This window comes from Cryptomeria japonica, chromosome 11, assembly GCF_030272615.1.
Source record: "Cryptomeria japonica chromosome 11, Sugi_1.0, whole genome shotgun sequence".
Classification (NCBI taxonomy): Eukaryota; Viridiplantae; Streptophyta; class Pinopsida; order Cupressales; family Cupressaceae; genus Cryptomeria; species Cryptomeria japonica.
In genome coordinates this window covers 398,725,145-398,742,529 of record NC_081415.1, presented here as the reverse complement: position 1 = coordinate 398,742,529, position 17,385 = coordinate 398,725,145, and the positions used below count along the sequence as shown (strand labels likewise).

At 39.4% G+C, this 17,385-nt stretch overlaps 1 protein-coding gene across 4 annotated transcripts in view; it reads left to right on the top strand.

The window, feature by feature from the left end:
• LOC131071590 (pentatricopeptide repeat-containing protein At5g02830, chloroplastic) overlaps positions 1-17,385 on the top strand; it is a 278,239-nt gene that overhangs the window by 233,854 nt on the left and 27,000 nt on the right. For all 4 annotated transcript variants that reach the window (XM_058007494.2, XM_058007493.2, XM_058007496.2 and 1 more), the window contains 3 exons: positions 16,234-16,331; positions 16,463-16,694; positions 16,958-17,018. In XM_058007494.2, the coding sequence (XP_057863477.2) occupies positions 16,234-16,331; positions 16,463-16,694; positions 16,958-17,018 (391 nt within the window). The remainder of the gene's footprint in view (positions 1-16,233; positions 16,332-16,462; positions 16,695-16,957; positions 17,019-17,385) is intronic.

Below are 17,385 nucleotides of genomic sequence, written 5' to 3'. Positions count from 1 at the left end.
AACCATCTTTTCACCACTCCTTGGTGTTTTGCAAAATTTTCTAATGCTTGATCTCTCTTTTCTTCCAGATTCATTAATTGCGTCAATCGGGCTTGAACAGCATCGGTGTCTTCCATGTACTCCTGAATAAATCTCAAAGTCGGGATCCTGAGTTGCATGGGAAAGACTGGATCTTGGCCATAAACCAAAAAATAAGGCGAAATGCCTAATGCGTTCTTGGTCCTGATTCTGTCTGCCCATAAGGCGAATCTTAATTGGGTATGCCATTCTCTCGGACTTCTTTCTAGCAACTTCTTGATAACGCTGAGTAAGTTCTTGTTGGTTGACTCAGCTAACCCATTACCTTGAGGATAATAATTTGATGAAAATTTGAGGGTTATTCCATATTCAAAAGCCCAATTCGAGAATCTCAATGATGTGAATGCCGAGCCATTGTCGCAAACCAACGCATAAGGACATCCAAACCTTGTGATTACATTTTCCTCCAGGAATTTGATTACAACTTCAGTAGTGCAAACTTTGAGTGCCTGTGCCTCTGACCATCTGGTACAATAATCTGTAGCTATGATGATATACTTGTGTTGCGCCGAGGATGCAGGATTGATGACACCAATAAAATCCATTCCCCATTTGGCAAATGGTCTTGCTTCAATCACTGGATTCAGTGGCATAGCAGGATTTCTTTCTCTAAAAGCTGCGACTTGGCATGTGTGGCAAGTCTTGATATGATTAAATGTATCTTTGAAAAGTGTAGGCCAATAATATCCTGCCCTTAAGATCTGGTGAGCTGTTGCAAGGTTGGCTCCATGTCCGGTTCCAAACTTGGAATGAAAATGTTCAATTATCTGTTTAGCCTCATCTTTGCCAACACACCTTAGATATACTCCTTCATGATTTCTGCGATATAGAACAGATCCTTGAAGCATGTAATGTTGACACTTCATCCGTAGTGCTCTTTTCTGCGTGGGCGTAATGTGGGCAGGACATCTGTGATTAAGCAAGTATGTCACAATATCTTTGTACCATTCATCAGGGGTGACATCCTCTAGTTCATAAATTTGCTGGACTAATCCTGGTCCATCAATTGCCAATGTCTGTGCCAAAGCTTGACCTCGAACAAGTTTCATGGGCTGGATTTCAATATCAAATTCTTGGATAATGGCGACCCACTTGCCTCTTCTTTCTCCTAATTCATTTTGCATGAGAAGAGTCTTGACTGCCGCATCTGGCACTATTGCATAAATTTTGGCCCTCAAAAGGTAATGTCTGAATTTCTTAACGGCCTTTACTAGTGCGTATGCTTGTTTTTCAATGTTGGGATATCGGAGTTCTGCATCTTTCAGTGGGGTGCTCATAAATGCAATTGGATTCTCATCCCTTTCTTCACTTCTCTGGGTGAGAATGGCGGCACAAGTGTAGTCAGAAGCGAAGGAATATAGATAGAAGGGCTTGAGATAATCTGGACTGATCAATACTGGCGCTTCTGTGATTGCCGTTTTTATCTCCTCAAATGCCCTCTTTGCTTGTGGGGACCATTCAATCTTTGCATCCTTCTTCAGCATCTCATTCAAAGGTCTGACTATCTCAGCAAATCCAGTGATGAATTTTCTGACAAAGTTGATCTTGCCAAAAAATGATTTGAGTTCCTTCTTGCTAGCCGGCAAGTTGATAGTGGATATAGCTTTTACTCTTTCAGGATCGATGGAGATTCCTCTTTCTGAAATAACATGTCCTAAAAGTTTTCCTTCTGTTACTCCAAATATGCATTTCTTCGGATTAAGAGAGACACCATATCTTATGCACCTTTGGAAGACTCTTCTTAAGTCGTCCACATGATCTTCTCTTTGCCTGGAGAAAACTGTGATGTCATCCATATATATAACAATACATTTTCCAATTAAGTCCCTGAAAGCGATATCCATGGCTCTTTGAAATGTGGCCCCGGCATTGATAAGTCCAAAAGGCATTCTCTTGTATGCAAATGTTCTCCACTTGGTGGTAAAAGCAGTCTTTAGTCGATCTTCGGGCTCGACCAGAACTTGGTTATATCCCGAATATCCATCTAGAAAAGACATCATCTGTGACCCATTGACAATCTGCAGTACTTCATCCAGTGATGGTAGCGGATAATTGTCCTTTTCTGATGCTCGGTTGAGATTTCTGAAATCAACACACAATCTAATCTCTCCATTTTTCTTTCTGATAGGAACCAGGTTGGCGACCCACGTCGAATGTCTTACTGGGAAGATGATCTTGGCTGAGAGCAGCTTCTTCACCTCTTGATATATCAGGGGTTCCAATAAAGGATTAACCGGTCTTTGTCTCTGCCTAAATGGCTTGCATCCTGGCTTCAACGGGATTGTGTGAGTGATAATTGCAGTGTCGTAGGTCTTGAGATCTTCATAACTCCATGCAATGACATCTGGGAAATCTCTCATGTTTTTCAAGATCCAATTTCTTTCAACTGTGGTACAAGACTTTCCGATAAACACATTCTTAGCGTGTATATCATCACCTAGATTGATTGTGTCGCACATGTTTCCTTCCATGCTGAGGTTCTTCTTCTCTTTCAATTTGTCAGGATCAAAAATTCTTTCCAACTCTACCATTCCTTTTGGAATAGTGTTTGTCTTTAAATTCAGGACACCTTCGGCATCAAATTCTGCTTCTCCCACTTCTTCTTCATCAATGATCTGGGTTAAGAAGACATCTGTGTTGGTTAAGAAATCCAGTATGTGCTTGTCGTCTTCGAAAACTTGAAAATTGGTGATGTTATCTGGGACCGAAGGAACTGATGTTAATTCAACTGTGAACTTCTTCAATCCTTCCATTGCTAATGGTATCAACGAGCTGGCGGCTTGTGCAAGGGAATTAGCCACTTGATTTTGATGCCTATATATAGAATTGATGTTGAAAGCTTCAAAACTCTCAATGAGATCCCAAACTCGATTTCTGTATCTAGTCAATCTTTTGTCGTGGCAAACATACTGCTTCCTGATTTCCCTTATAGCTATCTCTGAGTCTCCATATACTTGCAGTATTTTCGCCCCTTTTTTGATGGCTAACAATAACCCATGAATCAAGGATTCATATTCAGCTACATTATTGGTGCAAGGAAATTGTAGTTTGTGAGCGGCAAGGTAGGTTTCTCCTGTTGGGCTAATTAATTCAAAGCCGGCTCCAGATCCTTGTTTAGACTTAGATCCATCGAACCTTAATGTCCAGATTGTATTTTCTTGATATTCTGTCTCTGGGCCTTCCTGACTTTCAATTGATGTATCGGATAAGGTTTCATCTTCCACAAAACTCTCGGTCTTCGAATCTTGAATTTCTTCTAAGATCAATGTCTGTGGGGCCCTTTTGTATACTTGTTCTAATGCAGTCTGGCATAAAGCACAAGATAGTTCTGAATGGACGGCATTGTGAATTCTACACCAATTTGGAAGAAGCAAATCTCGAACGGATGCTAAGTTACCAAGTTGCACACTTTGCTATATGTTTCTATGTACGAATCTCCTGAAATTTTCAAACATTCCATCGTCCTCTTGGTTGGATCCTTGATCACTTTCAACGACAATTTCTGTAGATTCCATTACTTCTTGCTGGCCATCTTCATCTTGTATGTTATGTATCATCAGGATTTCTTCCACTTTAGGCTTGTATGTCCCTAGGTTAGATTCTAAGAACAGAACTTCATTGTCTTCCCCATATTCAGTTATCATGAGTCTCAATCTTGGAGTGCTATCGATCTTGATTTGATTTGGGACTCCTCTCCATGGTAGCCACATATGTGCGAAATCAGTCGACACATACCCATTCAATTTCCGTGACCAATCTCTACTCAGAAGCATCCCATATGAATCAGGAATATCCACCACTGAAATATCTATGAAATTTTGAACTCTCGGGTCCGTGGCCAGTTGCATGTGAATATTGTTCAACTCGCCCATGACTGGAACTTCTGTCTTGTCTAGCTGGGTGACCTTTCTTTTGGTAGGAGCGGGAGTTATACCTAGCCTTTGACAGACAGCCAGGGGCATCACGTTACTGGAAGCTCCTGAATCATAAAGGCAATTGTGTAATAATTTTCCAAAAATTCTAACTGATAGCAGGAAAGGAGCCGGTTCATCTTTTCCTTGAGAAAGGCCTGAAGAATCCCCACTGTGTTCTTGATGTTTCACTTCATTAACCTTTGAATGATTGTCTTTTGCTAGACTCTCTTCTTTTGAGTGATCTGCTTTGTTTGAAGATTTCCCTTTCTTGACCACATCTTTCTTAATTGCAACTTCCTTTTCTGGAAGAATCTGGCTAGTGGCGAGGCCTTCTTTGATAGTAGGCTGAGTTTTCTTAGTCTCGCCCCTTTTGAGTAATACCTTACCTTCCAACATATCTTCCCTTTTGGCTGGGAAGGTTATGGTCTGGACCATGCATTCATTTTGTTCGGATTGTCCTTGGTCATTGGCTTCCTCTTGGGTCACATTGATAGTAGCTTGAGCTCTGTTGGTCGAGTCTTGAACATTTGACCTTACTGTACTAGACTCACTCAAACTATTGATCACTGCCTCTTTGATTTTTGAAACTTTGAGCAACTCGTAAAGTGGTAGACTAACTTTTACTTTCTTGAGTTCCTCTAACACCAACGTGGCCAGTCTTTTCATTTCATTGCCCACGGGGGGTGTAATATTCCTCTGTCTGTATTCTTGCGTGTTTTGTGGATATTCTGGATTGTTGCTGGCTTGGGGATCGGGAGGAGTAGAGAAATTGTTCGGAGGAATTGATGTAGTTAGGGGCTCTTGATTCCTCTGATTTCTGTGATAAACCCTTTGGTTCACACCTCCCGAAGATTGGTGAAAAACCTCCTTTATCCCTTCAACTAGGACACTGTTGTTCAATGGTGGAAAATAATACTCTGAGTCTTCAATGGGTCCATTTGCAGATGCAGGTGGGAACTGGGACCCTGGGGGTACCATCGGTCCATTAGCCGATTCTAGTGGGAATCTCCCATTTTGTGCTTGATTAACCTCTTCTTGTGAATACTTGCAGCTTTCAACAATCATGGCTTGACCGTACTGGTTGGTTGGGACCATTTCGTATCCTGTCGTGGGCGGATTTTCAGGTGGATCAGTGCTACGCATCTCCTACTGGAAAATGTCGGCCGTGATCTTGAATTCAGGACACTGTAACTCAGAGTGTTGGTTCGTATTGTGGAGTCTACACCAACTGGACAAGGCTGCCTCTGCTAGAAACACTTTGCTGGTGGAAGGATTTTCTTGATTCTGAGAATTAGGTGGGTTATCTAGTGGCGTCACCACATTTCCGTTGTTTGGAGCAGTATTCCATGGTCTCCTCTGGAAGCCTTGGTTATTATTTCCTTGATAATTATTTCTGAAACCTTGATTATTGTTTCCTTGGAAATTTTGATTGTTCGTATGTTGCCCATGGTTGATCCTTTGCATACTTTGGAGTTGATTATTTTGGTTCCTCAGGAGAGTTACCTCGGTTGATAGCTTCTTGACTTGTTCAATCAACTCTTTCATTTCGTCCTTTTCTTCTTGTGTCCTTGACGAGCTTGTGGCATTTTGCAGGTACACAGGTTGTGTGGGTGGAGCTTGGGAAATTGGAACTCCAGGGTGAAGGACCAACTGGTTTGTAGGCTGTACGCTCGGATATGTTGCTTGTGGAATCGGATTCATAACTGGAGTTTGGTTAGCCAATGCCATTCCAACTGCCTGCATCTGGTTCGGTGCTGCGACAGGTCCCATGTGTAGTAGTGGCCCTGTGATATTCTGTCCCATGTGCTTACTAACTTCAATAGCCTTTGCATACGCTGCATTTAGATCATTCGGGGTCGGATGCGTTCTTACAAACATAGCAGTGAGATGATCTAAAGCTCCGTAGTAGATTTCCCTTGGGTCAGCAATGAGATAAGGATGCCGTAACATCGTGTATGCGCGGTGAAACCTGTTGTTGAAAGAAGTGATAGGCTCATGTTCTCTCCTTCGGACCTCAACAAATTGTCTATACAACTCAGCCGGTGTGGTTGGTATACCAAACTTTGCAATGAATGCATCTTTCATCGTGTCCCACGTCCTGATTGACCCTGTAGGCAAGTGAACGAACCAAAAGTATGCCTCTTCTCCCAATGAGTAGGGAAAAAGCCTACAGGCTACATCTCCATATTCAATTCGTCTGTTACGAAGGAGATCTTCGAACATCTTGATATGATCCTCAGCTGTGCGATTGAAATCGCTGATATTGAACTTGGAACAGAAATGCTCTGGATTTTTGGGCATATCATGATAGACTGCAAATTCTAATGGTGATGGGTTGTTGATTAGCCAAGTTGCGCCGTTAAGCACATGAGGAGGAGGAGGAGGAGGCGGAGCCTGGTGAGCCATCGTACTCTTCGAGGCTTGAAAATTTGAAGCAGGACTTGATGAACTGGCTTGGCCTTTTGCCTGAGAAATTGCCTGGATACTTGATTGGATCGCCGCTTGTACTTGTTCTTGAAGAACTTGCGATGACTCAGGAGATTCCTCCAATCTTAGTTCGAATTCCTTGGGAATATCTTCTCTTTCGACTCGCTTTGCCTTTGAAGTAAACTGAAGCTCACTTAGATTTTTGATGCCTGGTGTCGACCTCAATAATCTTTGATGTTTCTCGGGCGAGAAAGAACCAATGCGATCCAGCGTGAAGTCTTGCAAAGATTATTGTAGATTCCTTTGATTGCGAAGTTCTCTAGCTGCGACCCTTCGATGTTCCTCGGCTCTATCTTCTTCTTGTTCCAAGATGATTCTGACTCTGTTATACTCAACTTCACTTCTCCTTATGTTCCATGCTAGATGATTCAATCCTGAAACGATATCTTCTTGAGTGTTGCCTATCTGCAAGTTCGGTTGCACTACTTGATTCAATCCTTCATGTGGCAACACCATCGTGATTCATGATTATGCTTGGAATGTATTCTACTCCAAAATCTTTGGACTTCGGATACTAAGGCCCTCCTTCTAGCGCCAATTCTGTTGACGTGCGCGGGAGGAGGGTGAAAAAAGTCTTAAAGATTACTCCCGCAAACATAAATAGATAGAATTTGAAGTCTGGCTCTTAAACATTGATCGCGATCATGCCCTCCTTCTAGCGCCAATTCTGTTGACGTGTATTTTGTACACAATCATACACAGAATAAAATACCCAAAGGCATCTTATCCTCTCTTGAATAAAGTTGCTAACTGCTGAAGATATCGCAAGAAGGATCAGTTAGGATGACTCCAATGTTCTTTTTAGTAGGGTCTCTACGTGTGGATAAGCACCAGTGGTCGTTGTGATTGCTGTGTCATGAAGGGGCCTTACGTCGCCGAAGATTTTGCTAAACTAAACAAGCTTTTTCAAAAAAAAAAAAAAAAAAAAATATCAAAAGGATAGGGTTTGCAAGAGGTCTAATCTAGTCTAACCCTAAGAATGACTCAATGTGGACAAGACTTGGTGAGATTCTACCAACTTCAATATTGCCATAAATTAACAACTCAATTGAAATTGATGCAATCTTCTAAGGTAACAAATGATTTTTCAATACATCAGAGATCAAGGACACTACCACGAAGGTACATATCCAAGATACAACAACGATTGAAGGTTTAAGCGATTCAAATATCTCCAGTCGACCACGCAAGGCGTTCCTACAATCAGCAAGAAGCTAGTGGTTTGGAAAGCGAATCCTACCAAAGATCAAGTCCAACACTTTGTCCTTCGAATTAACACACTACTTTGATTGAGAATGATTCAAGAAAAATGAACAACCATGAAGATAACCAAGAGAATTGCAACAAAACACCATAACTTCAATATTTCATTGATCTCAAAGCCATCATATGCAACAATTGTTTGAATTCCTTTCTCAAAGCTCAATCTTACTACAAAAGTAAATTGCTTCTAAACTCTCTTATTTCTCCTTAATCTCTAATTTTTCTAGTTCTAGTTTCTAATTCTTACAAAATGAAAAGAAATGAGGGTATATATAGCATCCTCAATTACAATGAACGGTCCAGATCGAAAGAAGATCAATGGCCAAGATTATGACACCTAAACCCTAATTAGGGTTTGTTACCACCATTACATAACATTTAATGTTTGACCAATGATAAAATTGTATTGCTTGGACACATGTCCTCTCCAGAAATTTCCACCAATGGATAGCTAGGGTAGGTACATCGGAGTTTGTGCCACCTTCTATGAATTAGGTACATTGAACCTGGACATTGTTGAGGTGGACCAATCCGACTGGAGGAGTGATGACTAGGATGCCACCTCGTCTGACACTTGTAGCTTGGTAGATATTCAATTTGATGTCGTTGAGAAGCTATCTTTAATTAACTCTTGTTCTAACTCCTTCTGCCCTTGATTTGCAGGATGATTGATGTACCTCGCCTAAGAATGCTGGATTGGAAAAGGTCGCCCTTATCTTGATTTGATCGTCCTTGATGAGACCGTCCTTGATCTGGCTTGATTTTCCTTGAGGGGAGAGTCTTCCGACTTGTGGATCTTTCGAGCTTGGGAGTCGCCATCTTGGTACCTACACAACATTTCACAATAAGTAATAGATTTTGCAATGTATAACTATATATTAGAGATTAAATTTAGGAAACTTCATGATAAGTCCTTGAGTTATCATTTCCTAAATATGATCGAGCTACTGAAATTCAAAAATTTCAAAAATTCAAAATTTAAGGCCATGACAATCAAAATTCAAAATTAGACAAGGGATCACATCGCCATACCTTACTTGAGAGCTAACTCTAAAATACAAAACAAGGAAATTCGCCTAGGCAAAAATCAAAATTTGAAGCTTCCAACGTGATTCCCTCAAACGAACGTTCTCCTTAGCACTTCGCCATCTTTGGGGGGTCTTTGACGTGATCTTGGCAAGTTCACTCAACTCCAACTAAACTCGCACTCCCCTTTGATGATGCCTCGCACCTCCTTGTCCTCTTGATATTTCGCATGCAATGATTGTTTGAATGATGATTTGAAATGAAATGATTTACCCTTCCTTTATAGGGGCTCACCCCTCCATTACCTCTAGGCCGACTTTGCAAAAAAGGGTGATTTAAAAAAAATCAAATTTTAATTTAAAAAATAAGGCCGACTTTGTAAATAATTGAGAATTTAAATCCAAGCGCTCCAATTTAATTATTATTTAAATTAATAATTAATTAATTAATGCCTTCGTTTTTAATTAATTCGATTTTTTAAGGCAACAAATAATTAATTAAATGTCCATGCGCAATTTTTCTTTTAAATGCTATTTAATTGAATATTCAAATTTATCGATTTTTTAGCATTTAATAAAATTTCAAAAAATGTGTTAGCGCCAAAACTTGGAGAGGTAAGGGTACAAACCATATCGCTCTGGTCCCTGGGAGAGGGACAGGAGCGAATTTTGTGTTCTTGCCCAAATTTGTCATCTTTTATCGTTCACTTCTTGTTTATTGCCTTCCAAATGACGTTTTTAACCTTGTATAATCTTGCTTTGACGTGATTTTTGAAGGAAAATGAGTGATTTTGTGAATATCGCCCTGGTCCTTGCCTGAAGGACAGGAGCGATTTTGTCTCCTTGCTCTAGTTGATCACCTTTTGACGTTTAACTCCCTCGCATATCATCTTCTCAAGACACCTTAGACTTTGTGCAACCTTGTACGTCCTTGACTTAGCGTGATTTTTGAAAGAACTGGCTAGTATAATGAATATCGCCCTGGTCCTTGCCTGAAGGACAGGAGCGATATTTGGTATCCTGGGCTCATCTTTGTTTCTATCAACTTGCAATCGCCTTCACAATGTAAAACGGTGTCCTTTGATCCTTCTTGAACGCTTGAAACGTGATCAACATCCAAAACTTAAGCATGTTTAGAAATTTCGCTCTGGTCCCTGAGAGAGGGACAGGAGCGAACTTGAGCATATAGTGCAATTCCTTCATCTTTGGCGGTCCTTGCAACTTCCTTCTTCGTCGAGACACCTCAAAACGTCATTGCCACCTTACACCTTGACTTGGAGTGACTTGAATTTGGGTGGAAGGCAAGATAACTAACATTTCGCCCTGGTCCCTGGCTGAGGGACAGGAGCGAATTTTCATTTTCAAGCTCTATCACACTTTGCTAACTTCCAAAATTATCTTCAATGGACTCGTTGTGCCCCCTTTCATTCATCTTTGGCTTGGAGTTCGTTCCAACTTGGCAAGAAATTGATCTAAGGAAGAAATCGCTCTGGTCCCTGGCTGAGGGACAGGAGCGCCTAGGCAAATATGAGCCTCCTTTTGGTGTCTTGCAATCTTCAATTTGTCTTCAACAGGTTCGTTACACCTTCCTTGCTTGCTTCAAACTCAAAACTTACTTAATCTTCGCTCGAATTTTGCCCTATGAGGGAAATCGCTCTTGTCCCTGGGAGAGGGACAGGAGCTAACATCAAGTTCGCCCTGGTCCCTGGCTGAGGGACAGGAGCGAATTAGCTTCTAGGTCTAATTTTCCTCATTTTTGTGCTTTCAAATTATATTCAACTGATAAAATGCACTTCTTTGGTTCTCCTCAAATCGTCAAATCGCTCAAATCTTGCAAGGACAAGGTAATGTTGGATTTTAAGCTCCGGTCCTTCAGTGAGGGACAGGAGCGATTTTTGCTCCTGGCACATTTCCATGCTTGTGAAATTCTTCAAATTATATTCAACGGAAAGAACATTCCTCCCTTTATCACTTTCAATCCGAAAATTGTCTTGATCCTGCAAGGACAGTAAAATTTTGAGAAACAAGCTCCGGTCCTTCAGGGAGGGACAGGAGCGATTTTGCTTCTACAAGCCAAAATATCATGATTTTATCAGTTCAAACACTTCACAAAGGAAAAACAAGTTATTTCCGATGCCCAGAATCAATCATCAAAATTCCAAAATTCGGTCAAAATCATTCAAAAAATCAAAAATCTCATCATTCACACTTAGACAAATTTGGACTTTGCATTCAAAATTCCGACTGAAACTAGACCAACTCACTTGGCTTTTGGCGAATTCACTTTATTTCCAAAATTGCATCCCTCGGGAGGAAGCTCTCAAATTCAAAATTGGACTGTACTCTGGCCTGAAAACGTCAAAACGGGAACCCTAAGGCTTGACCCTAATCCAGACAACTGACACACTAAACCAAAACCCTAAAAAACGAAGAGAAAGGCGAGCAAAATGAGCAAAAAGAGGGGGTCCCCATTTTAATGGGGCGATGTGTGAAATGGTCACAACACAAAGCTATGTAGGATAATTCTTTGAAATGTTGCCAGAGCATTGCACAAACTGAAGGACATTTGGTTATATGCATACAACCCCATCTTGTATGAAAAACGTAGCCTTCGACTTATCCTCCTTACTATGCTTATTTGGTTATACTTGAGAATCCGTCCATGAACGAGTAAATCTCATGACCCGCAACCTCTTTAAGAATCAAGTCAATGAAGGGAATTAGAAATGGGTCCTTGATAGTTACAATATTTAGATTTTTGAAGTCCACACTTATTCAGACTAAATTTGATTCTTTCTTTAGGGAGATGACTATTGGAGAGACCCATTTGCTAGCCTCAGCCTTGAAGATTATGTCTGCTTCAAGCATTTTCTGTATTTCCTCTTGGACTTTGGCAGCATAGTTTTTATTCATCCTGTAGGGTCTCTTCCATACGGGTTGTGCTTTTGGTACGAGAGGAATCTAACGTACACATAGCTCTAGCAGTATCCCCTTGAGTTATTTGTACGTCCAAGAAAACATGTCCTTAATCTCTTATAACTTTTTTGCCTTCAACGCTAGGTCCCAATCATCTTCGACCATTATTGTTTGTAGGTTGCCTTCATCTCCTAACTTCATTTTCTTCATTCTTGGCTCATTGAACTTAATCAATTTTCTTTCTCTAAATTCCTCGCATGTCATCAAGCTTCCATTGACAATGATGTTTGTCAAGTTCTTCCCCATGAATGACAGTTGGCTTTTTCGCAATGTCCACTGTTAGTAGCATTGGATCAATAACTTGTTTGCCCTTGAGTGGTGGCTCTATTATCATGTCTTTACTTGGGCCTTCCTGTTGCCAATTTTTCTTGTCAGTGACTGTGTTAGTGATCATTGCCACTCTTAGTTGTCGTATGGTTTGAAAAAGATTTGTCACCTTGATTGGTATGGTTGTCTTTAGCATCTGTCATACAATGTTCCCTAATTTTGACCATAATGAGGTACTTGTGGTTTCATTGGAGGTTCTTTCTTTGACCATTGCTTGTTCTACTTTTTCTTTAGCCTCCTGAAGTCATCCTTTCATTGTCCTAGAGTTTGGATAGACTGCCTTCTTTGTTTGGGATTTGGTAATTGCCAAGACTTTCTCATCTCATTCCTCCACACCCAACATGTTAATACCTTTTTGCTTTGGGTAGTTGATGACTATGATCACCCAATCCCACCATTTACACAACTTTCCTCCTTTGCTTTGATTGCTTTGGCATTTCTTAGTGAAGTTACCCCATTTACTACATTTTTTGCACTATATTGTTGGTCTTCGTTTGAATCATAGTGGATTTCGCTTCTTAGCCCATTGTTGTTGTATCGATTGTTATTTTCTCATTTGTTGTCGTACTTGCCAAGAGATGCATTAGTGTTATTGCTTTGTGGTCTAGGAGGTGTAGCCAGAGGGGTTGATTATTCTCCTTGAGTGAATAGCACCTGTGTGCTTCTTGTCTTCAAATTATATGAGCATTTCTTGATGGAATGTCCCATCACTTGACATATGTTGCAGAACATTTTTTTTGGGCAATTTATCTTGGCGTGACCTTCCACCTTGCACTTGGTGCACCATATTTCTTTTAGTTTATTTTGAAATTTCCTTCTCGGCTTTTAGTTTTTTCATCATCCTCATCATATCCCATCGTAGGGCTTGGACTATTTTCAATTCTCCATTGCTACTATCTTTTGTGCTCTCGTCACCCATCATTTGCTTCCCTTTGGATATTTTTTTCTCACTCTTGATGTCAATTGCACAATTGTAGGCATCGGTGTATGGGGATGGAGGCACCACTTTAATCTTTTTACGCATCGATGGGATCAATCCCTTGATGAACCATTAGTTGTTTGCTTCTCCAATTTCACCAACAATTCCTTGAGCCTACAATTGTAAGCTTGTACATTATCATGCTTCCTCTGCTTGGTATTGTAAATCTCTACCACAAAATCATTGTCGTCCTGTAATGGTTTGAACACTGCCTCAAACGCTTTCTTCAGCATGTCCTATGAGGCTGTAGATTGTGCTTCAAGTTCTATGAACCAGTCTATGGCTATACCCTATAGCATTGTTGGAAATGCTCTCAGCCAATAGTCCTTTTCTTCCTAGCTGCTCGCTATCCATATGGTTTCTCATGTCTTACAGTGTTTCATAGGATCGTAAGACTTGTTACCCGTGAACATTGAGAATCTCCATCTTTACACATTCAAACTGATCAGGGGAGTCACCATTTGTCTCACCTGATTTTGCCCTTGTGTGTTGGAATTTGGTGGACGGTCTTGACCTCTACATTTCGGTGCCTATGTTGCACTCTCAGCCATGTTTGAGTTCTCTGCACGTCCTCCTTCAACATCCCTTGCACTCTGTTCGTCTTCAAACTTTTTTGTGCACTCTCTTTATCCATGGGTCTTTGGTTCCTTTCCTCCAATTCTCGGTTCCTTCAAGATGAATAGCTTCTTAGTGTAGCGTATGTTATTCTCAAATGTCTTAGTTAGTTCGTTCCTAGGGTTTCTTTCTTCATCCTCCTTGTCTAACCTTGGCTATACGAACAGATTGCCTACTTGGTCAGCAAGGTCTTGATATGCTTCATTAGGGAGTAGTAAGTATTTGGCTATCTCCTCCCTATCTCCATTCATATGTTCTTCAATAAAGGTCTTCCTTTCTTCCTGACTATGACTTTGGCTAACCATTCGACTCTTAATTCTTGGTGGCTTGGGCTTTCGTCAAGAATCATTTGGTTTCTTTGACAATTCTTCTCAATCACCTTCCTTGTTCTCCTTGTTCTCTCAGTCGAAGGGATCTTCTCACTAATCCTTTTGTCACTTCGTGACTACTTGGAATACGTGTCTTGTCTTTGTTAGGCTACATGGGCATTAATTCCTAGGGGTACATCTATTGGTGTCACGTTCTTCCTCTTTCCGTTAGTTCCTTTTCTTATACCATTGCAATATTTGTTTCCTTTGTTGCTCTTGATCCCTCTCGGCTCGAAGGTCTTGAAGGATGATAAAGTGGCATGTGATAAGCCTTAATAGTCTGTGCACCAAACAATCAACTTCTTTGTTGATGGTGAGATTGTCCTAGATGGCGTCCTAAGCGACCTCTTTCTTGAGAGCTTCCCTCCAAATGTTTTCCTTTAAGGAGATGTCCCACAAATTTATCAGCAACTATGTAAGTTGGTATTCTCGTTCTTCATTCACTTGTATTGGTTTGTCAATAGGCTGTCCCATTAGATCGCCATGATTCTCGTTCATGAAGTATACTTTTATAGAGTTCGAATCAGCAACAACACCAAATGTTTACTTAGATATCCTACTTGAATGAATTACAATGTAAATGGAAATAACAGAATTATAGAATAGAATAATATCAAATGATTGCAATCATATTCCAGAAAGATGTCATTATTTCAATATATCAGATATGCAATGCATATAAGTCCTTGACTAGAACAAGAAATATATAGGCAAACCAATGTTTGTTGAGAACACCAACCGTCGGCAATTGCCAAGTAACCACCAACTACAATCTCTTTCACTCTTGAAGACACTAAAAAGAGAATTGTATTGGTGCAAGATGGTAGTGTTTGGGAAGATATTACCTGTAGCATGATGATTGGCTTTGACCAAATAATTCATTTGAGCATTCCTTTGGAGAGGTATGAAATTGTTTCTCTTTCTTATCCATATTTAGGGTTTGTGCTTCTTTTGAGTTGTTCTCATCCCGTGTCTTGTTTCCTTTGGGTTTGTTCTACTTTTTGTATGCATACAAAGATGTGTTGGGATTATTTCCTTTTGTAAATTTTTAAGCAAGGAAATAATCACGCTGAATTTGATGAAGCTCAATAGGTCTTGAATTGCTTCAATGAAGCAGATCAATCATAGCCACTTTATGTTTTCTTTCTTTCTTTCTTACTTTCTATGAGTTGAATTTGATATTGATGTATAGGTATACACCCATAGACATAATTTGTTTGAGCTTTTCTGATGTTTTATTATATATTTATAATTTTATTGCCATCCTTATCCTTACAATTGATTATTGCTGCATTAGTGTGTTTCAAATCAACATATGGCTATTTATGTTTTGTGTCATATTCATGTGTTTTGTCTACATTGCAATTGAACATTTATTGGATAGTATTTAAATTTTGATATATTCTGAAGGAAAATTCTATATTTTGCAGGAGGATGGGGAAGGCCAATCTTCTCCATGTACACATTTTTTGGGTGGGATTCCCTTAGCTGTTCCTGAAATAAAAATCATTATTTTGTCTCTTGGTCCTCAAATAGCTGAACCATAGGGTGACAAATTATGAAGGGGATTATACCTCAAATTATGGTTTGTACATGTTAATCCACAATATGCAGCAAATTTGTGTAAGGCATAATTGTGTTTAATTGAACTAACTAAACTAGTCTTAGAGTCTCACAAGCTCATGGTAAAGTAAGACCTGTCTTGTTTTGCCCTATTAACAATGAGAAAAGACAACATGCAATTGGGGTATGGAAATTGATTCCTGTAAAATTATATTGATAAAGTCAAGCTCACAAGCATTAAAGTGGTGAATAGTTACAAGTAGATATGAGTAAGTAGAAATATGAGCATATGCCAAAACGTGCAAGGTATTTGGTATGTATATGCATTTTAAAGAAAAAGTCGTTTGTCATCTCTAAGAAATCTTTTTTTAGCATGAGCCTACTATGGCTTATGCTCGAATATTCTTCATGATTTAATAGTGTCCAATGACAGTCAGGTTTTGATAAAATAGGAAAAGATACAGATTGCATCCTAATAAAAGATGCCAAATTGAATTCATCAATATGATACTAATTTGTTGTAAATTAATTATGGACAAATCTACATAAAATTTTAAGAACTTCATCATTTATGAAATGAACTGTTTCCTTACAGCATATATCACACAAGTGCATAAACATTTTGATAACTTTTTCAGGTGACATATAATACATTGTTGAGAGCACGGCGTAATTATGGCAATCTTGCTGAAGTGCAGCAATCGTTGGCTATATACGAGGAAATGCGAATAGCGGGGTAAATGTTAAACAAGTAGATTATTGGAAATGATTTATCCTGATAATGCTATATCTTGTCATTAAAATCAGTTCTTGTAGTTCCTATAGTTGTATCTTGTTGAGCATATCTGACAGAGTGGAATAATGCAGGTATGCTCCAGATGACAATCTGTTGAAAGGATTACTTGAAGAATGGGCAGAAGGAGCTATACAACATAATAATTACAGAAATCTAGATCAACTGCCTAAGGAAAAGACAATTTGTAAAGGAAGGGAAGATACCAGACAAGTGGTCTCCTATGCAGGATTGTTTCAAAAAATCGCGACACATGCTCGACCAGATAACATTAATAACCTAATACGAGTTGATAGACTAACCAAGGTGACCTCTTTAAAGTAGAATTTGCAATAGAAACATTATCCCTGTCTACTTGTTTAATATATTTCCAATTTCACATATAGTTTGAAATATTAAAAGTGGAGGGAGATGCCAGTGTAGAAGTGCCCTCTGTTAAAGCACTTTGCCATACAGGGAAATCAAGTTCATATCCTTGTTTTTTTTATTTGAAATTGTTGTGTCCAATTTGTTTCATTGAAAGCATTTTTTGTTCTATAACCATTAATAATGCCATGTTATTTTTGCAGACAGAAGCTCGGATTGCTGTTCTTGCTGTTTTACGAATACTTAAAGAGCGACATGGCATTGGTAAGCATTCCTACAAAAATAAATATGAATTTGTATACTCTAATATGGCTATAAACTGGCAAACATTGGTGTCTTTTCTCATGTGAGTTATCCTTGAATTTCATCAATAGTTTTCACTTCACTATCTTAATTCGTTGGTGTGGTATATGTTCTTTCTTTTAAATCCTGAGCTGTTTTGATGTGCCTATTTCTTATCGTGGGAGTTCTCTTCTTTTGTTAGAGCTGAAGTGATACAAGACTTTTTTTGAATGGGGTTTTTGATGTCTGCAACATTCTTTATTGGTCTTTGGTGTATCTTAAATGTAACCATTAAGATCTTATCACTAGCTTAATAGGTAGAAACAAAATATTTATGCCTTGAAAAAGG